Source organism: Rhipicephalus sanguineus, chromosome 9 (genome assembly GCF_013339695.2).
Source record: "Rhipicephalus sanguineus isolate Rsan-2018 chromosome 9, BIME_Rsan_1.4, whole genome shotgun sequence".
Classification (NCBI taxonomy): domain Eukaryota; kingdom Metazoa; phylum Arthropoda; class Arachnida; order Ixodida; family Ixodidae; genus Rhipicephalus; species Rhipicephalus sanguineus.
In genome coordinates this window covers 31,745,659-31,770,146 of record NC_051184.2, presented here as the reverse complement: position 1 = coordinate 31,770,146, position 24,488 = coordinate 31,745,659, and the positions used below count along the sequence as shown (strand labels likewise).

Here is a 24,488-nt window from a genome sequence, read left to right as displayed (position 1 = left end):
TATCAGCGCTCCGAGCCTTCCTCCGGTGCGTTAGCACGCTTTTATAAGTGTCGTCATGTTCTCATCCCGTGTCTTGTCTCTGTTTTATAGGCACGTGCATTTGTGTTTGTGTATGTACTTGTTTATGTGCGCGTCATACAGACTAACATATGCGCAATGCGACACGTTGCATATGTTAAGCATTGCGTCGAATTCACTGGTTTATGCTGAGAAGTTTCAACATCACGGGAACGTAACGACTGAAGCACTGAATTCAAAGTGTGACATATGCGTAAGCGATTGCCGTTGGCATTGTCCTATCGGACCTCATCTGTTTCAGTCAGGCGGGCTTCGCAACGACCCAATGCCTAGCACCGTCATGCGCAAGTACGTAGCCAAAATTCTAGCGGGTCCGTATTCACGAAAACGCCTTACGCTAAAAGTTTTCCTAGAAAAATATTTCAGCCAATCGCAATGCGAGACATATCAGTAGGAGAGCCGGCTCACCAATGAGAAAACGCATTAACGAGAGAGAAGTTTTGTGAATTTGGGCCCAGATCCGCAGGCAGCAGCCTTGGCATCGAAGGGCAAACAAATGACTCGCGACTAGTAAAACTAATACAGAAGGAGAAGCATAGGGACACTGGAAAACGAAAATATACGGGAACAGGAAAATTAAGCAAACTTGGAATTATACAGTCGTACAGTGAGTTTTCACTAATCGAAAAACCGCAAATTTTCGTGAAATTTGTCTATTCTCCTTGCGTAGTCATCGGGCATGAGTCACTAAATCGACGTAAATGTGCAGCATAAGTGCAGCATTGTAAATGTTGCTCACACAGGCCCACTCATATGTGAATGCTGTTCTATTCTTTATCTTGCGAGTTATCCTAACAGCCTCAAGAAAAACCTTCCAAGTACATCGCACGGCCTGCCAAAGGAACTCCCAGGAAAGCATAGCTACCGCCCAGTGGTGGAGTGATCGGATGGATATGTTACTCTCATTTGTGCGCAACTAAATGAATCAAACACAAAATAGGCCAGGGAAAGCATAGAGAACATTAGGTGTTGCATTTAACAGTAGTGTACTAATTGTGACAAATTGAAATTAATACAAGAATCCCCCTTTCCGTCGGTGGGATCTGAACACACGACCTTCGAATCCACCCTTTCCCCTTTGATCGGAAAGGGTGACTTTTCGTCCACTTGTATTCATCTCAATTTACGCCCCAATTAGTACACTACAGTTAAGTTAACGTCCTCCATGCCTTATTTTATATTAATTAATTATATTATACTAATTAATTATATGTTAGATTCAGTTGGTTGTGTCTAACATGTAAATGAGCTCATCGGGAAAAAAATTCTCCTTCTTTCCCTTTCATGCACGTTACTCCCACTTATTCATTTGTAACAGCTGGAAAGAGCTAAAGAATGTCATTCTGCGATGGCCTGAAGATGCAAACAGATTGGAAGGAACAACTGAGACAAACCAACTCGCCTTTGGCCCCCACTGTCATCGTCCCCGCGTTTCGGCCCGAGCGATCCGCCGGCAAAACTCGGCTTCCTCGGCTGCTGTTGGTAGGTGGGCACCGATAGCCTGCTGCTCTCGGCTATGGGCACTGTGGCCACGCTCCTGCGGCGGGACTCGGTCAGGCTGGGCCTCCTCTGGGACCCGAGGGCGTGCGCTTGGGAGCCACCGGACGTGGGCGACGGCAGCGTTAGCGTGACCGTGCTCGCTGCGTCGCTCCGGCTACGGCGGTCTCTGACAGATGCCGGCGACGGTGCCGCCGACGCTTCGCTGGGCTCGCGCTGTTGACCGCGCTGTTGTGCCGAAGAGTCGTCGTCGCCTTCGTCACTGCGGTCTTTGCTTCTGGCGTCGTCGACCCCTGAAGCGAGGTCCTTGGCATCGGCGCCAGTGACCTCCGGGTGCGAAGAGGCCACCGAGGGTCTTCTCCGAACCGACGCGGCCGGCGGCGGTGCGTCGCTCAGTTCGGGGCCGTCGGCCTCGCCTTCGGTGTGCTCCTCGTGGACTCTGCGCACGTTCGACGAGGAAAGAGTGGATTAGGATGACAAGAATGTTTGTGCCCATTTATTCATTTATTCACAAAATACCTGCGTTGCCTAGACGGCATTATCGCTAGGGAGACAGTTTGAGTACCATGCGTTACATTTTTTTACAGTAATAAGCAATAAAATGCGTAATACAAGGTTAACACCAAGGTAAACAAGGTTAAACAGACAATAGGTTAACATTCTGAAACGCAACAGAAATTTCAAACCAAACTAGGGCAGCAATGCATTATCATAAACACAGTCAGGGAATAAAAGTCATGATTATCACGTAGAGAGACATGTTCTTCCGCTCTCCGTGCAGATGCCTCTGGAGCACCGTCCCCATCGCTCGTCGGCTCACAAGGCAGTTAAAGCACTTTTATGCTTTTTAATTAAGCACTACGTTCCTAAGTGAACGCCTTTGACTATTGTAGAGTGCTACCGCAACATACGAGTCAGGGAATTTACTAATATTTTCCATCGTTCCTTCCATCTCTCTCATCTTTACACTCTCCTTTCCCATTCCCTCAGCGTAGGGTAGCCAACCGGGCATGTGCCTGGTTAACCTCCCTGCCTGCTCTCTTGTTTTCTTCCTTCCTTCCTCCTTCCGGTAAAAAGTTCCATTCTCGTACAGTTCGTGGGGAGAAAGAGTTGAAAAACCAGTTTGTATTGCGACTGTATTCGCGCACCTTCTTTGAGTGGTCGTGCCGACTCGAGACGTAGACTGGTTCTGACAGGTAGGTGCGGCTATCAAAGCGTATAACGAAGGAACCGGAAGCGTGTTCGAGTGCAATGCAAACAATCCGAATCAAAAAGACAAGTGCGTCGGTGCGCTACATGTGCGCGCTTGTTTGTTTGAGTGCGAAATAGCTATGGCGTAGTCAAGTTAGACGCGAGTAAACGTCTCTGCGTGCATGTGAAATGGGTATGACGGAAGTACGCAGTAAGGTTTTATGCTGAAACTATATTATGTTGAAGATGAACTGCATAGTCGTCAGAACGTGGTGGTACGAGTGGAGGCAGTATTACATTGTCTGAAAGGCATCGTTTATATATTTAATATATAGTATATATAGTTATATAGTATAGTATATATAGTTCTGAAGACAGAGAGGTAGCAATACCCAATTCAGAGTTCTAGTTGTCCTGCACACAACAAATTATCTTGGACTCTTGCTTAGTGTTCATGTGCTTAGCAAGGGTGGATCTTTGGCCTTGTTGGTGCGACATATGCATAACGTTAAGCGCAATACTGAATCGACGAGGACGGGACAGGGAGTGTGTGTGTGTCACTCCCTGTCCCGTCCTCGTCGATTCAGTATTGCGCTTAACGTTATGCATATGTTCATGTGCGTCTACTCCACGTTGTACTATACTGCAAGAATGCAGAACGATGCTTCAGAACACTGGGTCACGAAACCTGCTGGTCTTCCACAGCCCAGTTTTCAAGCTAGGCCCTGGAAGACCAGCGTATCCTGATCACCCTAGCGAGTAAGGTAGCCAGTGTCCATGGTTTCCGGACTAAGGGAACTGCTCACCTTGGCAGCAGACATTTGCATGTCCTTAATCTATCTATCTATCTATCTATCTATCTATCTATCTATCTATCTATCTATCTATCTATCTATCTATCTATCTATCTATCTATCTATCTATCTATCTATCTATCTATCTATCTATCTATCTATCTATCTATCTATCTATCTATCTATCTATCTATCTATCTATCTATCTATCTATACCGTACGCACACACACACAACCCCACCCCCCCGCACACACACACACACACACACTCGCTCTCTCTCTCCGCACTCGCACAGAGAAACAAAATTACTTTCCCGTGAAAGCTTGAGTGTGCTTTGCCGCATAAAGAGCGTTAGTGAGGCAGAGCACGCTCTACAGGACAAATACAAGACGGCTCAACGGGAAAATATCAAGGGTCAGGACGATATGCGGGCGCGAAAATTCGTTCACCAAAACACGTTGAAGAAAACAAAAAACAGTGCAGTTGATAATATACGAACACCTTTGGTAAGTCTGTCAAGTAAAGATAGCGAAAATAACACCACCGCTTACGAGGAACTCTCAATCACCGAGTATTTATGGTCATCAAATATTGACGGAGAAGCGTACGGCCCCCAGGCGATTATACCCAATGAAGGAAAATGTTCTTGCCATCAGCCACGGTAGGGCAATATGGCAGCAAGTAATCAAGTCTAGTTTTCACTGCCGGAATTGATTCGGCCATCTGAACCTGACCATGCGCGTAAGGGTCCACGTGTGTGTGTTGTAACCGTACGACATAAAACTGTCCGTGACATATCACGAAACTGGGTCTAATAAACGCTCATGCGTTAAACTAGTACAGTCGCCAGACCACGTGGTGAACGTTTCAAAACCCACTTCAAAGAAAGGGGGTGCTTATAACTTGCAACGGCGTGCTCATAGCACATCGAATATTAAGTCGACTGCTTCCTCTGTCTTGCATAATTCACGTGTGTGAGGGGAGAAAACGTACACATATCTGGAATTTTAGGCATTCTTCGTGCATCTTTTTAGTTTACTTTTCGCGCAAAAGACCTATTTGCTGAAGATATTATCGTATTTTTGTTTGAGCAATCGACGTAAAAGCCACTCGAGAACTGCGATCAGTCGGATGGTACTGCTAATGAAACGCTTGCTCTTACCTGTCCTCTGACTGGCCGTCGAGGGCCTGCTGCTGGCGTTCACTCTCTTCCGGCTTGCCTTCCCTCTCCACCGGATCCCTCTCTTCCTTGGGCGGAGGCACTGGGAGCCTGAGCAAATGCACCTGGTCCCTGACGCTCGTCTCTTCGACCGTTGTCGTGGACCGGTGCGTAGTCGTGGTTGTCGTAGTGGTCACCCGGTGCTGCTGGTACGGCCCGGCTCCGGCAGTGCCGCCGTTGGACCACTGGTACGTAGTTGTGGCAGTGGTGGCGCCACCAGCGACGGCACCGTTAGTGCCAGCCGACCGACGCCCCTTGCTCGGTCGTGTTAGGAGTAGCCGCGTGGAGTCCAAGTGTGGCAGGAAGGTGTCCGGGCTCGAAAGGGGTGGCGGGGAGATAATGCCTATCCCTGCAGTGACAGTGTACATAATATTAATAATTTGTAGGGTTTTACGTTTCAAAGCCACGGTATGATTGCGAGGGACGCCGTAGTGGTGGGCGCCGGAAATTTCGACCAACTGTTTTTTTTTATTACATGTTCTTCGGGAGATGTCAACACTTTTGTATAGCGCCGGCTACTCCTGTTCACAGATAACAAGGTACGTTAATTCAGTATAATAAAAAGTTGGGCGAGTTGGTGTTGGTTTATGAACATCACAACATGGGACAAAAAAAAAATTACCTAAAAGAGCACCTAGACAAAGTTTGTATTAAGTCCATTCACGTAGCAACACGAAAAACAACACAGTCCAGTCACAAAGCACAGTAGTTCACATAAAATGCAGTCACAGGAACACAGAATAAGTTCGAACATGAAGTGACACATAACGTGACACGGTCGGGTCAAATTATATGCATAAACTCGGCCTAAAAGGTTTTATAAATAATTTCCAAGTATACCACTCCCTTATAGAAACTTTTTTATTTCTCATAGTGCATGTTTTTGCCAGGAATGTGTTGGCCATGGACCTAGGATTTTTCTGAGGCTGAGTGGCTGGCACTCTTTGACGTGCACTAATATCTAAGATCAAGGGACTCTAGCATTTCGCCTCCATCGAAATGTGGCTGCGAGGCCGAGATTTGATCCCGCGACCTTCGGGTTAGCAGTCGAGCACCCTAACCACTAGACCACCGTGGCGGGTAGGCAATGCACATATCTAAAGAAAAGATTGACTGACTAACTCTGCCGATTACAATACTACTGCTTCTTGTTTTGGCTGATCTACTAATTAAGTGATCTGCAACAAAATCTGTGACGCCTGAAAATTAACTTTTTAAACTATGTAACATTCACGACAGCCGAAGGTTAACATGCAACGACCGAAGGTTAACTGAAGCGCAGGCAGCACATCAAAATGATTCACTGCATCCAGTATCTGGAAAGCTATGACCCCGTAGTTATCGGGGTAGGTTAATTTTACGTTGCTCGCTTTTGCGAACCTTTTCGAGTGCTTAGTTTGTGCAGCGCCAACATAGTGAGGGAAATAGTAACACAAAAACAACTTAGTGCAAACTTAACACCCAAAACTTAGTCGCACTATGCGCCAACCTGTCTGTCAGCGATATTTGAAACGTTATCTAAGGCGCCCCTGCGAGCTGCTACTCAAAGGCTATCGCGAGCTGCCATAACCTCTGGAGGTACAGCTGCGCTCAATATTACTTGCAACACGGAAGCGGGTGGCCTCGCGAGCTCCAAGGTCATTCGTGGCTTTCACTAGACCTTATTTCCACCACTAAACGATGTTTTCTCATTTGGGGATGATCCCAAAAGAGAAAATAACATTTAGCTGCGGTGATAAGGGCAGGTTGAAGCCATGCGCAATCTTTGAACTCCCGAGGCCACGCGCTCACTTGTTGCAAGTCATGTCGAGCGCGGCTGTACTTGTGCAATCGCGTTAAGAAAGATTGGTGAGTCAAAGTGTTGGTGATTTTACCATGTCTTTCGTATCGTGGACCGAAGACTACGTCTGTCTGCGACACAAGCACTCCGCTGCGTATGCAAACGCCGCCTTCACGCGCCGAGCGCAGCCGTGTAGGTATAGTGCCGTGCGCCGTTCGCTCTGCACTGACCCAGACGCTTCGATCGACATAACGCAGTCAGGCAACGGAAAAGGCGGCCCCTTCCGTTTCTTCTTTCTCTCTTTTTAACGTGTTCAAAGCGTAGACGCGTCGACGCGGCACGTACCACTCTCTCCCTACGCATGCAGCTCCAAATGAAGGCCTGCAAGGCGCGCCAATGATGGCCCTGTCCACCTTTGCCCTTTCCTAATGCTATCAGCTCCTTACTACATCCGCATGTTCACCTCTTCTTCCCTAACCCTTCCGCTTTCTCCGAGATGTAATTGTACCGTATGAACGCGCGTATTGCCCACATGTCTCCTTGGAGTGTACTGAAGTGGCTGGAAGCTTTACGTCCTTTTGATTTGTCCATTTTACTTTTGAAAAGGAAGATATGATCGAAATAGTAACAGCACTTCGCGCCAGAATAACAGAAATTCCTGTTGTTACAACGCGATTGCACCGTAGTTACTACAGACTCCTGACGCCGAGACAGGGATTCCTCTTATGCAACAGACGTTATTGGACTTGATAACAGAATTATGTCGCGTGTCTGTTTTACAACATTGTACTGTAGTACTTCAACAGACGTTTGTAGCACCGCAGAAAAATGTGTTGTCACAACAGACACCGAATTGTCGCTATAGAAGTGTCGCTGAAGTAACGCGAAATATTTTCTTTAGCACTACAGAAACCTGTTGACACAACAGACGTCCAACAGAGACTTGCGACAGGCAACAGAGCTACGACGACGTGCCATATCCCAAAATACGACAGAAACACCAGAATTTTCTGTCGTCGTATTCTGTTCTGTTTTTCAACTGGAATATCCGTTCACATTGGCTGTATGTTGATTCAAACATGCAAATTGCTTTATTAAGTTTATTAAGGCAAAATACTTAGATGCCTTACGGAACGCGAAAATCGACAGTTGGCGTCGGCATCCGTCGGCGTCCGTCGGCGTCAACACGAGTGATGCAAAAAATCATCATGACGTGATGACGTCGCCATATGACCTCACAGATCGCCAAAATTTTTGATGTCATCATGGCGTCACTTTGACGTCGCATAGCGTGATGTCCCGTGATGACGTCATGGCTTCACATCATTGCTTGATCAAATGTGAGCCGATCACGGAGGCAGTGCAAAACCACGTTTGGTTCAGAAATCTTTAGGAAGGGGGCCAGGCAGGATCAATCCATCGACTGAAAAGAAAAAGAAGATGGCTTCCATCTTCGAGTCGTCTTAAGTGAATGCATAAGGGACCTGGTGAATTTTTTTCAAATAATTTATGTGTTTAGCAAGCGTGGTCATTACACGCGTCAATACGGGACGCAGCACTGCCGACGTTTCTTTCGAGATGAAAGAAGTTCTTTTTCTCGCCTTCCCTTTTTTTTTTTGACTACGTAGGCCGCTTTCATGGCGAGTTCCGCCGTAGTCGCTCGATTTCGGCCGACGTTGCAGTACACCATACATCTCCGCCGGTGTGTGACGGTGAGCGAATGCATTGATCTGTGCCGCCGAGTCTTAACCACAATGCCAGTCGCGTATAGTCTATATCGTTGCTCGGTATCGGCCTTTGCTAGGCAACCACGTTTATAAACCATATGTGTGTTCGACCCCACCCTCCGTCCTAGCGTGGCTCGTGATCTTTGCTGGACCGAACAGGTTTTTTACGAGTGCAGGCATCGACGCATAATCGATCCTGCCATACATGCTGGTATGTGGCAGAAAAATTATTCGAAAACTAAAGTAAAACCGAGTTTCGAGACAATACCGCTTGAATGTGGGAAAGTTTCAGGAGTGTTGTGGCTATCACGGGTGCCCCCTCACGATAGGGAGCACTCTAGTGAGACGTAAGAGCACTTGGGTACCCTACCATTCACCATATTGGCAAAACTCACACGGTCCCTAATGCATTTGCTCTAAGACGACTCGAAGGCGAAAGTTATCATATTCATCTTCTTTTTGTTCTCAGTCGATTGCATTGATCAATACCTCCACTCTTCCAAAAAAAAAAACAAGCTTTCGGCACCTCATGTGGTTTTCCACTGCCTCTGGGATCGGAGCCACTGAAAGCCTTTTGCGCCTTACGTGGTATTGAAGTGCCTCCGGGATCGGCCCATCTTTGACCAAGCGGCGATGCCATGTGATACTGAAGATTATAGCGCGCAAAAACCGCGGGCAAAGAATGACGTGACGCACACAGGTGCTTTCTTTGTCCGTGTTTTTTCGTACGCTATAATCTCCAGTATGACATACCGGCACGACCAAAAGGCCACGTTACTAACCCATGCGATGACGTCATCACGTGACGTCATAGTGACGTTACGTGATTACTACAGACTCATCACGTAACGTCATAGTGACGTTACATGATGACATACGAATTTTGGCGACCTGTGACGTCATAGTGACGTCATGACAGGATCATATTTTTGTGTCACTCGTGTTGACGCCGTCGACGGTCACCTTGCGCATTGCATAGAGCATCTGAGGATTTCGCCTTAATCAAGTGTCTACCACCACCACTATCATGTTTATTTTTATTTATTTTTCATTCTTATTCTCATTAATAAACGTTGTATCCTCCTCCTTTAATCCGCCCTTTTTTAAATGCGAAGCAGTTCTTAGCAAACCTCTAGCACTTCGAGCGTTTCTATCTATCTATCTATCTATCTATCTATCTATCTATCTATCTATCTATCTATCTATCTATCTATCTATCTATCTATCCAGCCGCCTACGTCTGGGTGCTCTCATGATCGCCTCCTTAACTTGGTGTAGACCAAAATTTGCATGGGTGGGTTAAAGGATTTGACAAATATGATTGCCGGTTCATGACATGAATGACGTTAAAATCCTGTCGCGTACGTCATCAAACCCTTTCCTGTAGACACGTGTGGCACATACCCGTTTACTACAGGCCGCGGTGCACGGGTATGCGCCACAGGTGATTGACAATTTATATCTACCCAGGAACGGCGAGAACAGACATTGGCAACTTAAATGCTAGAGAGTTAAGGAAAACCAACATCGGCAGCGTTGACTCAACGAATGGAAAGAATGAAAATTAGGGTCCCAGCAGGAATCGAACCCAAGCATTCTGCGCGGCAATCAGGTATTCTAGCACTGAGCCACGCCCGGCCTATAAACTGGTTTGGAAACCTACGCAGGCGTAAAATCGGTGCAACGTTAATTGTGGATGTGGTGCTAGCCATCTAATTTTGCAAGAAAGCAATAAACACTACATGATACTCCTACTATGTGTACTCCTACGATACAGGCGTCATGTCAGATGAACGTCTGTAGTTCCAGTGTTGGCTCCGCTTTTATAGCAGTCTAATAAACATTACGTTTGTATTTCTATGATTCAGCAAGCTATATTGAAGCATTGCTCGGCCCCGGAGGAATGCATTAACGAAAGTTACATATGATATCCACATCACCGCACCGTAAAGTGCACTTCGCCTACCAGAACGACGCAGTGTCCTCTTTATTTCTTACGAGGCTGGGCGATGGCCTCATGCTGACCGAGGATGATGCCAGACTTTTTGACAGCCGCTTTGTAGAGTAGGCTACGTAGGCCACATACGCCCAGGTAGTCTAAGAATACGACAAACACCATCCACTGATGTTGGTCTACGTAGCACTATCCAGGCCTACCAGCCTCGACGGCTTTTACCTCACCAACGCGAAGGGTGGCTTCAGGTTCCGACGTGTCGCCGGCTCTGTCGACAAACAATTTGTCGACGAAATGACCGAGGCATCCACGAAATCCAACAGCTCTACTATACCACATACTTCACTACACGTGGACCCCTCGTCACCACGATCACGACCGGATCCTTTAACAAGTCATGACCAGCTGCTGGTGCTCACTGATCACGGTGATGATGCCCTTGTTCAAGAACTGTCAAGAACCTCTTGCACACATGCACATGGGTTCATGAAACGTGCGTGCGGTATCGGGACACGTATTAGCACTACTTATCAGCTTACCTCTTCTGGTGTTGGTGATACCCACGTTGCCATTGGCAGCGTTACCCAACCGTAAACAACTGGTTAGATAACACATATGCGGCTCTTCAACATGTATATGTGTGCGTATAAAATTTATACAAATGTTTAGCGTCATTTTGTAACGTGTCGCTAAGTAAAAAAAGTTACGCCACAGTCACCTTCCCACCGTATGCTTCGCATAACATCGACTACCACGGTACGTGGAATGTGCCGAATTTTTTTCATTTTCCTGTGCTGCCCTCTATCGTTCTGGTAGTGTGTTGGTAGGGGCCGGTACACCCGGTATTACCAGAATGAAAGCCTCCGAGATGAAGGGGCGTCGCGCGAGTTTTCCGCCAGGTGAAGGCAGCACGCGCCATGGCATTGTGACAGAGGCGGGTCGCTCGCTCGCTGTGCACTCTTTCTATATTTCATCAAGACAGACGCTCGTAGGAAGCTCAACCATTAAATGGATGATCAACAGTGAGCATGAAACGACACTTGGACCACCATTTTGAGAAGGACACGTTCCTTAGAGAAGTCTCGTTTTCGGAACGTTGGCTCCTTGCAATATTTCTCGTTCGACAACAACAAAAATATTTCTGGTATATTACGTGCCAAAACGACAATATATTTGTGACACTCGCCGTAGTGGGCTGCTTTGAATTCATTTTTGCCACCTGGGGTTTTTAAACATGGATCTAAATATAAGTCCTCGGGTGTTCTTGCATATCACACCCATCGAACTGCGGCCACCTTGAGTGGGAATTGAACCCATACCCTAGTATTCAGCAGACTAGAAATGATTTCTCTCTAGATAGCCGATTACTTCCTGTCCAGGTCACCTTTGTATTTTAGGCCGTACTGTTCCATCATAGATGGGTTGCTGTGGAGACATTGAAATAATCAGCACCTCGGCTGCTACATTTCTCTACGCTGTGCCGCATAAAATATAAATAAATAGATGATCCCGTTAGATGGAACTAAGCAGGAGCATTAAATCAATAAATAAAACAGCATTACCATACAAAATTTGTTCACGAGGGTGCCCTTTTCACTGAAAGGTCAACAAGCGCCCGTTTCTGCTGAAGTTAAAAACATAAGATGTTCCGTCCTACGTAACAACCCTACGCGTCCAAAGCGCTGTTCTTGCCACGAATTTGCGAAGCCGGAAGGCTTGGGATACATCCTTCGGGAGCATTTATCTGGGATCCCACTTTGTAGGCGTGTAGCGGGTGCCCGGCCCGCTTTATCAAAAAAGCTCCCTGTGGTCAATAACACGTGTGCCTTAGCGAGGATCTCGGCAGCGCGATGGAAACCGTGCTCGTTCAAAATTTATCGAAGAAGAGCCCTTTGATGTATATATGTAGGTCGACAGCGAACATCCGCGTCTGGCGCCGTCAATACAGTGGTCTATTGATTGCTCGAGGCGACTGCGGGTGCCTCACTATTCCGTGGAAAACCTTGTTTCCTTATCTGCTTCTGAGGGAGCAGGTTTTATCGACGTTCTGTGCCACGTCCGTTTACATAAGTTTAACGCAAGTATCATGTGCCTTCCCGCACTGCTTTTGAGATGATCAAATTGCATTTTGATAGGAGTTATGTATATCAGATAACCGGAAACCAATAAATCTATGTCGACTCATCTTGAAGCGTGTTGGTATGTATTACATCTGGTAGACATGTTTCAGCATTTGAGAATGAGGCCCTGTATTCACGAAAGTTTCGGGCACTTTAATTGTTCGTAAAAATTTCGCCAGATTCTGAAACTGTACTGAAGGATGCTGATCTGTAGAAAAATGCACCTAAGAAACAAGAGCTTTCTGAATTCGGCCGTGGATTCTCACAATGGGGCTTTCAAAGGAACTTCTAGGATAGCATTAATGCGCTCGTTTCGCAGAAATTTCGGCGTCGGCGTCGTTGGTTCTGAGGAAAATATCAGCGTTGTCTGGGAGCGAAAATTATAGATAGATAGATGTAAATAAAGAAATAATAATAATCTTCGGTTTGAGCGGAAATCGAACCCAAGACTTCTGCGTGGCAAACCGGTCTTCTATCACACAGCCACGCCCCTGCTCGAAATTGCTTCGAAAAAAAAAAACACTATATGAATGTCATGTAGTGCAAGGAATGTCCTCAAAGGGATACGGAACGATCACTTTGTGGACGGTGTTTCGCAGCAGAACAAGAGTTTAACTGCCAAAAATGACAAATACAACAAATTGATTTGAAAAATGAAAGGACAAGGCACATCTTTTTTCAGCAATTTTCGGTTCCAAGCGCCCTAGCGGCCACCGGTAGCAGCTGCAATACGTCATGTCATGACAACCCATGCGCGCTCGGCCGGAGCAGCCCGCGGGGGCCGCGGCCGCGGTGCCTTTTCATTGCTGTCTGCGCTACTCGCTTGCAATTGTGGTACATCTGAAATGCCGGATAAACCTATCTCTTTCTATGACACATGCTTTCCCGAGGTCGGTCTTCGGTTTTGGAGCGATCGTCGTGGCCGAAGGAAATGCCTAGCTACTGCTGCGCTGAAGACTGTCGTAACAGGATCGTCGGCCGCGACACACGGTCGCATACGTTTCCTTGAGATGACGAGCAGCGTAGACTTTGAATACATGCTTCCCAGCCATGACGCCGAACCTGGGCACATTTAAAAAATGACTTCATTTGCTAGCTCGGAATAGTTCGTCGCTTCACTTAGCTGAGCCTGAAGAAACAAAAGAAAAACAGCAAAAGCGTGGTTCGGTGGCGCCGTCTAGCCGTAATGCGCCTTAACGAGGCCTGCTTTCGAACATTCCATGCTCTCCATCGTGACGAAGCCAGCCGATTTCGATTAATTCAACCTGTAAATGGCTCGCGGTAGCGTGGATGTGGCGGTAGCTTCCGTATGCACAGAGCTATGAAACGGCTGAGAAATTCCACACATGCGCTGCCTCGTCGCGCAATAAACTAACTGCGCAGCGGTCGAACGCCGACCGCACCGCTAAGCACAAAGCGATTAACTACGATGCCTTGATTCAGCCGTGATAACTACCTCTCTGCATCAACGAAGCTGATGAAACAAGGCATTTTACATATTATGCCCAAGTTATTTTGATTCAGTATCTTATTAACGCATACAATATTGCGTGGCAGAAGCGTGGAATCGCACCGGGCGTCAAAAGATGTGAATTGCGCAGCGAGTGGTTCACTTAAAGGCAAACCAATTACACAGCACCCGTTCATACATAATCATCGTTGCAAGCATCAATAACGTGCGCAGCTGAGCAGGTGCCTGCGTTGTCTTTCTGACGCGTAGTGGATATTTCGCCAATTGGCAAAAAGGAAGAATTAGGTTCTAGTGGGAACTTTACAACTGTACTTGCAGTAGGCATTCCAGGATAGTTTGAAATGACCAATTTACACGCGCACAGGCGTTCCTCTCCTTGCGGCACGGTTCAGGCATGCACCGAGAACCGAAGCTAGGCTAGCAGTTGAGAAGGCGATGCGCACGGGGCCCGATTACGCTATCGCGTTCTAATCTTGAAGACGAAGCTCAAGCGTCCTTCACGTTTTTCATGTCACGACGGCATGAGACGGCATGTAGTAATAATAATAATAATAATAATAATAATAATAATAATAATAATAATAATAATAATAATAATAATAATAATAATAATAATAATAATAATAATAATGTCTGCGGATTTACGCGCCAAACCCACGATATGATTATGAGCCACGTCGCAGTGGAGGTCTCTGAAAATTTGGGCCATCTGAATTTCTTCACTACGTCGTGCCTCATACCATATCGTGGCAAAAAAGAAAAGCCTAAAATTCTATGACGCTATGACGCTATGGCGTCATAGCGTCATAGAATTTTAGGCTTTTCTTTTTTGCCACGATATGATATGAGGCACGACGTAGTGAAGATGGCGTCATAGCGTCATAGAATTCTAATGACGTTATGGCGTCTTTAATATGACGCCATAGCGGGGGACTTCAGGCTATTTCTGACCATCTGGGACTCTTTAGTGTGTGCCTAAACCTAAGTACACCAGTGTTCTTGCATTTCACCCCCATGAAAATCAGCCACTGCAGCTGGGAACCGAACCTACGTCCACGGTCTTAGCAGCGAAACGTTTAACCGCTAAGCTATTGCAGTGGCTATGACGAAAAAGAAAAAATACCAAAGATTACGATACTCCCTAATGCGAGATTTGACTACAGCTACACGAGCGTTTTTTTTTATTTGGTGATATATTGAGGCAAATTAGTTTCGTATATGTACCTAGTTACAGGTTGCACTGTATGTTTATTTATTTTTTTTTCTTTTCAACTTATTGTATTTTATGTTTTCCTTCATTTTTTATCTTTTTCATTTTCTTCGTTTCCTGCTTCGGCAGGGTAAAGTGCAGCTAGAGACGAACTTTTATTTCTATTTTTTTACTTATGTTGATCTATTTCTAGCATATTTTATTATCTATTCCATGTTCATTCTTTTTTTACTTTTTTATTGTAATATTTTCATTTTAACCCTTTGACATGCTATGTGCACAATTGTGTATAGATCACTTGTTTTTGCCATTTGTAACGACTAGAGGCTAAGAGAGAGCAAGATACATTGAGCTTTAGATGAAATGAACCTCCTGCATAATCAATTTGTGTTCATTTAACTTCATTTTGCAGTGTACTATTGTATATGATCAGTTTGCTGTAGGCACTACGCAGTTCGACGAGTCGTTCAACGTGCCCCTACCCGCGAGCCACGTCAAAGGTACAATTTTTCTTCGCTCCAAATGGACATGCCCGAAAACGAACTTGCACTATATTTCTGGCGTAAGATTTCATTCTATTAATGCAAAAATGGAGCATGAATGAAATCACAATAAATAGACATTTAGTTACAATTGAATTAGAATTAATTACTATAACACGCATATATTAACCCATCATGACATTATTTTTGTTGCAATAGAACATCGAGTGCCTTGAAATAACGTTGCATCGATTTGACGCATTTACAGACAGTTCTTCATAGGTGGCGTCTGAAAGGGTTAAAGAACGTCATGATTATTGTTTTCTTTTTTTTCCCCTCTTTTCTTTTTCGATGGTGCGAACTGCAGTGACAAACCGCTCATACTTTTATTTTCTTATCTTTTTTCCTTGATAGACTTTTTATTGCTTATTATATTATTCTTTATATTTTCTGTTTCGGCGATTAGGGTTACGGGGTAATCGAGCCGGCCTCGGCAAACGAACATCATGAGCGTTGGCATACGCGAGGTGCGCAAGCCACGAAATCTTTCGTTGTGCTTGTTCGCTCGGTTACGGCGAGGGACAAAAAGGGACCACCCTTAACCCAAGAAAGGGCTCCTAAGAGCTGCGCTTTGAAATGTACAAGTTTTTTTCTTAAGCAAAATTTGTCGATCACATGTCCTTGTCACCCTCGTGAATTCCGCTCAATTTTTTTTTTTTTTTTTTGTCCTGTAAAGCGTGCTCTGCTATTAGATTGCTTGTGTAGAGGCAAAGCACCTTGACATCTCTCAGGGGAAGTATCCAGATAAGGTTTCTCTGAACACGCATAAACACAAACACATGCGCGTGTTCCGCACGTGCATAATATGTTGCGCCGAATATAAGAGAGCAGTCATGTTTTATTGCGAGAGGTGCGACGGAGGAAAATTTTCAATGTTTATTCACCAACGACGTGAGAAACCGTGCCATGTGCTATGACAACCAACTCGGACAACACTGTCCATTCTTGTCGCACAGTATGGCTAGAACAAAACAGACGTAAGTGAAAAAGAAGACTATCGGGTTACCGCAGAGAAAAAAAAAACAGCTTCCTTTGTGTTACAGCCCATTGTATTTTTTTGTATTTTAATGGTATAGAAGTAGCGGATATATGCTGAATGCTTTGTTAGCCCAGAGACGTAGTATGGAGTCGTGCGACATACAGAGTTATTTCTGCGTTCAAGTGTTTCCGCCTTGATAGACTTGTTAAAATGTGTTACTGAATGTATTAACGAACAAGGGCACGAGACGGTTTTCATCGATAAATGTGGTGTTTCTACCGGGGCTTTTCTAGAAATTCTTTTCATGTATTTAAAGTCGACGCTAGTAGGTTGGAAGGAAGGCGTTTATGTGCAGAAATCATGGATTTGTATTGGTTCCAAGGTTGCTCCGGTTCTTAGTGATTTATACCTTAGCAAGATTGACAAACTTTTGGAAGGTGCCTTATGTAATTCTGTTATTAAGGTTTTTCGTTATGTGGACGATTACTTGATTTTTTGTAGTGGTGAGGGCTTTGAAAACGCGGTAACCTCTGTGAGCGAAAAATTTCAATTAAATGGAGGAAGGCTGAACTTTACTAAATAGTTGCCTCAGAATAATAGAATACAATTTCTAGATATTTCCTTAACGTTACAGAAGAACCACGTGTGCTGGCAGTATGCTCCTAGATCTTCAAAACCGCTATTAAGTTTTTCGTCGAAGCACTCGAAGGTCGTAAAAAACGGTATCGCCATGTCTTGCCTTAAGTCTGCCCTCACCAAGTCGTGTGAGCACAAAATGAGTGATAGTTTTAACGCACGGCTTACGCGTCTTTTAGATGTTGTTATCCCCGCGATGGAGTGGCCACTGTCGCTGAGCGTTTAAAGAAATCCATTATGTTAAGTCCGAGCATGGTTGCAAAAAGTGATAGGAAAAAACGTGTCGTAGGTATACCGTACATTCATTGCGTATCTCACAGGCTAAAGAAAGTAGGAAGTAGATACGGCGTTAATGTTGTTTTCACGGCTGCCAATAAGCTAGGTAAGATATGTGCCGCTGTGCAGAGGAAGAATGAGCGAGTAAAAGACAAGAAGCGAACCGATAATTGTTTCGTAAAACACACAAACAAATTCACTGATTGCCGTACGAGTGTGGTGTATGTTTCTTTCAGCTGCGGCCGCTTCTACGTAGGTCAGACGGGCCCCTGCATTAACCAGAGATTATTAGAACATAAAAGTTCACTAACCGGAGGCTCACCTTCTAATCTATCGTTACATTGTCGAGGTTGTAAGTGCACACCAAAATTCAATGAATGCGCAGTTTTCGTACCGACATAGCAATGAAGAAACGCGTCTGATGATTGAGGCAGGCCATATCGAGAATAGTGGTAGCGCATGCGTGAGCCAACCGTCCATTAACTTGCATAAAGATGAAATCAAATGCCTTAACAGTTATCTTTCGCGTAGGCTCCCACGCGTGCCGGATTGATAGGTTCGCCTCTTGCATGGGCATGTGCAGATAAGTTTTCGTGCCTTCTTTCTTTTCCGCCGTTTTGCATCTATTCAGTTGTTAGTCGGCGTTTGTGGTGTACTGACTTCTTTCTTGTGTGCGTGTTTGCACGCCCTGTCTTTTTAGAACGGGACCCTCAGTTATAAATTACAACAAAATTGATTTCTTAATTTGGCTCAAGATTACCAGCTCTTTAATTTGCAAAAACAGTTGAAATATGAAATAAAATAATAGGAATACAGTACAATACCATGCAAAATGGGAATACACTATGCAAAGCAATACAATGCAAAATCAGATGCAATACAGTAAAAAAACCACAAAATGTAAGAACAAGAAAGAACAAAAGAAAGAAGAACACGCACATCAAAAAAGACGTGGGAAAATGACATAAAAAATGGCATACATTAACTAAGGTAAGCTATCAAAAGTTAACAGAAAAGATTTCAATGAAGTTTTGAAATGTGAAAATGCGGACGAAGCTTTGAAAGATGAAAATATGGATCATGGTGCTTTGTTGTACTCCACGACGACTTTTCGCCACGTGATTATTCCCACGAGGTATATAAGGCTCCGGCCTTAATAAGCTCTGAAAAATTTCTCGCTCACTTCTTTCGATGATCTCGTGCGTGCGCCGAGCGTCGAGGTAGGCTTCGTCGAGTCCGCTGTCGTCGCCGTGAGACCAGCCTTGATCGGCGAACTGGCCGGACTTGAGGTAGATCTCGGGCTCGCTGGCCTAAAAGAAAAGCACAGAGTGGCTATGTTTCTTGTCGTTTGGGACACTTTCAGCGCCATTGTGAGGCCATATTCATACACTATACCGTATAGGTCGGCAAACTAACTCATGATTCGGCTCACTCACGCTTACTCAAACTCAGGTCCAGGCGTGAGTCTGGGTGAGTTCAGGCGAGTAATATTTTGGTGAGTTTGAGTCCGAGCAAGTTCGGTTGAATAAAATTTTAGTGAGTCTGAGTCCCAGTGAGTCCGGTTGAAAAAACAATTGGTGAGTCTGAGTCCGAGTGAGCCCTAAGCGCAAAAGCTATTTCTTGAGTGAGTCTTAGTGAGCTTCATTTTTTTTTTGCCGACCTATGCGCTAAACACAGCCAACGGCTCTCCATGTTAATTTTCATATATTTTAGTCTCGTAAGTATTAGTCCACATACATGAGAACACGCATACGTCTTTGTAAATGACTAGTAATAATGTCGACCTCATCAGGTTCATGCATACACCGTGTAAAAAAAGTCGGTTTCTTAGATACACAGAAATCTATCCGCGACGGTGTTACAACATTCGGTGATCATGGAAATGCAGCCACCAGTATGGCGTGAAATCAAACCAACGTGCAACCTCGCGGAATGTTGATTTCACTTCGGATTTGATTTCGGAAGTTCTCGCAAAACGCGATAACTTCCGAGCCACAACGGCAAGCCTTGTTTTGTACTCGTTTTGCTTGCGTGCGCAAATATAACGGTACAGTAGCATATAGAAACCTTTTTTTACGGACTTTGTCCTTTGCGGCTCAAGGTCCTCGTCGTTAAATTGTGTTGTCTATCACGAACATCGAAACTACAAGCGTTTACTTCTTCGCTTTTGGTGCAACGGCAATAGCACGTCCAGTTTCGCCAGCTCGAGCACTCTGGAAGCCTTGAACTACAGCTTACAAAGGATGGCCTACGCCGTAAAAAAAAATATATCAGCATGGCTGCAAATAAATTGAGAGGACACACTAAAACGCGCCCGTGTTTTTGCGCTTCGTTCAAGGGTATAACTTGAGCGCCGTGCGCAGCGTGAAAACATCCGCATGCTACTGCTTTTGCCGTCTTTCATTACTACAACACGAATAATTAATGAAAAAGAAAAAGGAGAGAGGAACGGCGCACTAATTATATGAAGTCTGCGCCGGTACCTAATGAGCCGTCGAAATTAACGCGCCAGGAGAGAAGCGTGTCTAACCATGACCTAACTTCAGCAGTGTCTGGTCCCGCAGAACTTACATTAAAAAAAAAAATAACCGCGTGCCGCGGCGGTATAACATCCTTGTTTTCTTCTCTTTTCTGCGTGTGTTGAAGAGTTTGATTTCAGGTTTCATCATTGTTTTTTTACGTTGATAAAAAGTGGCAGCAGCCATTTATAACAGAGCTCAGACGGGCCATTTTTTGTAACACTGGTCGTGGAAATTTTTAAAAATGAAGCGGTAGATACATTGGTGTCCTGCGGGAACAACTTGTGCACATGATCCGACCAAATGGCATCGGTTGTTTAATGCGAAAGCCTCAGATCTCCGGGCTTCAAGGTCTCGTTGTGGCGCCGGAGGGAAATGTCAGCGGCGGCGCCCGTAGAAGGTTTTGGAAACGACGCTCACAACGCGCTCGCGTGTCTCGTATAGGTGGAGTCTTTGCCTTCACATTCCTCGAAGGTTCTAAGCATCCACTGCACTTTTCTTAACAGCGAAAGCTGTTATGAGATCACAACAATAGCCGAGTGTGGTGGCGTAGTTGTCCGCCACCTGCCGGTGTCCGCAATCGATCGGTGTCCGTAACCAGGGGCCAAATGGGATTTGAACCCAGGCACTCTGCGTGGCAGTCCAGCATTCTACCTCAAAGCCACGCCGGTGCTTGAACATCCATCGCGAAAAGACCATCTACAGGCGTCTTCTCAGATAAGGGATGATGTTAACAGATGCGGACAGTGTGGTAGAAACGTATAATAGCAATCACGTGACACACAATGCAAAATGCGTAACGAACGGGTGGCTTAAAGCTTCCGTTACATAGGGCTCAGCCATAATTCTTCATCGTCGTGGGCCACAGCATCAACAAAGTGCGCATGTCTCGCAGATGTGTAGCCGGTTCCTTGCTTCTCCGCAGAATGAATAATAATGACATAAAGGGTAGTCCGGTAGTCCCCTACGTCGCAAAATTATGATTTATGGCGTAGTGGGTACGTTGCAAATGTACAATCCAAAGGAGTTTACAACGGGCTCTAGAAAGGCCTCTCCTCCGACTTTCACTGTGACTGTGCTGCGTGTTCCGCGCAGGCCTGGCGGTTATTATTTTTTTAACAGCGAATCTATTTAAGGGTAGCCGTAATTTTTGCGGCAGCTGTGTGCATGTGCCGCGCGGCCTACGCGACAACTATCATCATCATAAACGGATGTGGGCCACAGAAATTGGGTAAATCCCACTCACCACTGGTCCACTAAAAATGAAGAAGAAAGTTATCGTCATCAAACGGGCATGTGCCACTGTGCCGGTCTATCAGAAAACTATCATTGTCATAAACGGGTATGTGCCACATAAACTGGTAGGTGGTACTTCCGGTATAACCACCTAGGCGTGGCCCCGGATGAACCTAGCTAATACTATGTTCAACATGGTCACACCAAGTTTAACCTCGAAACAATCAAGTTCAGCCTAGGTACAACTGAGACAAACCTCGATACAGCCAAGCGCAACCTAAGCACACCAAGCTTAACTTCAATATAGCCAAGTTCTACCGAGTTCAACCTAGCTACAACCAAGTTCCGCCTAGCTAGAACTAGAATAAGCAGCCCTTAGATCTATGAGAGTTGCGAACGCATGGTTTCAGCGCGAGGTTCTTTCTCTGGAGTTTGGACATCCGTGTCGTGTCTGTGACTGTCTGTGGTTTAACTCGAACCTCTATGCACCGAAAGTCAACGTAGAAACAATCTAGCATCACCTAGATCAGATCAGTCTTCAGATTTCGTCCATTTTCGCTGTTTCAAGCCTCGCGCGGCTTAGTGCAAACTTCGCCAATTTTTCTTTTTTTCATGACATCACGGCGGTGGCATAAACACATAACGAATTCGAGAGTTTTACGCGCTGAAGTCGCTTCGAATTATGTTAGTACCTCACAGGCACTTTTTTTAAGACGAAAGCCTTAGATGCCTCATCGAACACGAAAAGTGACCGTCGGGGCGTCGGCGTCAACACAAGTGACGCAAAAAATCCTCATCATGCGGTGACGTCACCGTATCACGTCATGACGTCGGAAACTGACAAATATATGACGTCGCTATGACGACATGTTGACGTCGCATAAAGTACCGTCGCATGATGACGTCATATTATGGCATCGCCGCTTGGTCAAAAGGGGCGCCGATCCAGGAGGCGCTGCAAAACCCCGTGAGGTGCAGAAAGCGCAGTGCACTGCCTCCGATCTCGGAGGCAGTGCAAAACCACATTAGGCACAGAAAGCTTTCGTGAGGGGTGATCAATACGATCGACAGAGATGAAAAAGATCAAGATGGCTTTCGCCTTCGAGTTGTCTTAGGCGAATGCGTACTGTGTAACTTTTTAGCGCGAGACACAGGGGGCACCTTCACTGCGATTTCGCGGACGGAGAAACGAAATTATGGCAGCTTCGGTACTGTGGTGCCAAGCCTGAAGGAAGAGCGCAGCTTGGTGGCCTTCCTTGTTTCTCTTCATTTTTTCTTTCTTTCTTCACTTTCTTTCTCTTTCTTGTATCTCTTTTTGTATATATTTCCTTCTATTTCTTTCTTTCTCTCTCTATTTCTTTCTCTTTCTGGCTCTTTCTTTCTTTCTTTCTTTCTTTTCTTTCTCACGCTCTCTACATCTTTCTCTCTTTCTTTATTTCTCTTTATTTGTGTCTTTATTTCTCTTCCTGCCTTGCTCTCTGTTTTCCTAGCTCTTATTCCTGTATGTTTCTTCCTATCTCTTTCTCTCTCTCTCTCTGTCTATTTTTATATATTTCTATATCTTTATTTGCCTTGTTTCTCTCTATTTTTGTCTTACTCTTTCTTTCTATCTCTCTCTCTGTCACGTGTTCGCTTTCGTTTGACACTCGCACCTGCTGTACTCGGTAGTAGGGCTTTCCCAATTCCCTGTGGCGCATACCCAGCTGATCGGTTTTACACGACGGAGTACAACTTACCGATAGCTTCAATAGCTTCACTGTAAAGAGGATGAAGAGAGCGCGTGCCGGTTCATGATGGTGATAGTTTATTACGACGCGGCACATGTGGCCGACAACTCAAACAGCTTCGCTTGTAAAAAAGAAAGAGATAAAGAATGACAGAGATAGACAGCGCAATCATTCACATAAAAGGCTCGGTACGGGTTGCTTACTTACACTGGTACAAAGACAAATGGGAATAGAAAGAAGAAACAAAGGACAACGTGAACAACGCGTGTACGTTTTAGGATACATCGACGGGGACGCGAGCTCTATCTGAAGTAGGGGCATTTCGGAACCAGCACTTGTTCGCGAAACTGTCTTTGCACCAGATCCAACGTGCGGCAACGTTCCCAGCGAGGGCAGCTTCCAATGAGTTTGTTGTGAGCAGCCTGTTTGTCTCCGGCTTGAAATTGAGATCGTAAACAAGGGGAGAGGACAGGCTGATAGTGAGGCTCCTCACTGTCTATCTCTCCTCTGTTCCTTGTTTACGATCTCAATTTCAAGCGAGAGACAAATGCGCAGTGCGAGCCTAAGCACACGCTTGCTCAAGAAGTTATTCTGGAACTGCACTAAGTTGTTCAAATCTCACCGAATTTAGCCCGAATACATCGTTTACCGAATCTCGTAGTCTTCTTTGGTCTTCAGTGTCCTCTCTTCACTATGTTGTCGATATCGCTCGCTCTGCTTTACTTCCAGTGACAGAATGAGCAACCTCTCAAGCAAAGTTGCCCGAGAGGTGGCTGAGCAACCATGGGTGCATACACTTGCCAGAGTCGGCGGTCATGATTCGATTAGGGTGACAAGAGAATGCGCTTGCGTACCACACGCAAGGTTAAAAGACGGCAGCGGTCAATATTGATCCAGAGGTATCCACTTATAAGTCGCTTACATACCACAGTGCACTGAAGTCTAGCAATATCCTTCTAAGCAAGCTTCATTGATCAAAAAGACAAAAAAAATGGGGTCCCCTGTTTGTACTTCGTACAGGAGCAGGACGAAATTTTCGTAAACCAGAAAGCTTCCTTTCTGAGAACCCTGCCCCAATTACCTTTGCAGCATCCTGCTGCAATCAGTTCGATGACAGACAACTTTTTTCCCTTTTAATGAAAATTCCTGAACATTGCAGGCTTCTGCAGAACTTTCTGCATCATCAGAGTTTATGCATGTTTACAGCTTCTGCACGTTTAGGAATTTTGGATGTGCTGAAAGCTATCTCTCCTGACGTTTCCCATGTTGTGACCGAAGTGTTGCTAAGGTTCCTAATCTATGGATTAAAGAGCCAGCAATGTCGAGCAGCGCGAGTCATGTTGAAGCGTTACTGTCCACTTTTATACCACTCTCGCCGGAACGGGAACGTTCTCACGATGGGCAGTGCTGACGAAATCCGACAAAAGATTCTGGCAAAATATCGTGCTACCTAACCGCAGCTCGTGTGCAGCCCGAGCAACTGCGCCTGCCTGTATGGACGGAAAAACTTTATTAATTGTTCCTGCGGACT

At 45.4% G+C, this 24,488-nt stretch overlaps 1 protein-coding gene across 4 annotated transcripts in view; it reads right to left on the bottom strand.

Moving 5' to 3' along the window:
- LOC119405433 (mucin-19-like) overlaps positions 1-24,488 on the bottom strand; it is a 117,164-nt gene that overhangs the window by 22,037 nt on the left and 70,639 nt on the right. For all 4 annotated transcript variants that reach the window (XR_007417510.1, XM_049419116.1, XM_049419118.1 and 1 more), the window contains 3 exons: positions 18,659-18,785; positions 4,724-5,129; positions 1,481-2,014 (listed from right to left, as the gene is read on the bottom strand). Coding sequence is in view for 3 of the 4 variants with exons in the window: in XM_049419116.1 (XP_049275073.1) it covers positions 1,481-2,014; positions 4,724-5,129; positions 18,659-18,785 (1,067 nt within the window). In the remaining variant the exon portion in view is untranslated. The remainder of the gene's footprint in view (positions 1-1,480; positions 2,015-4,723; positions 5,130-18,658; positions 18,786-24,488) is intronic.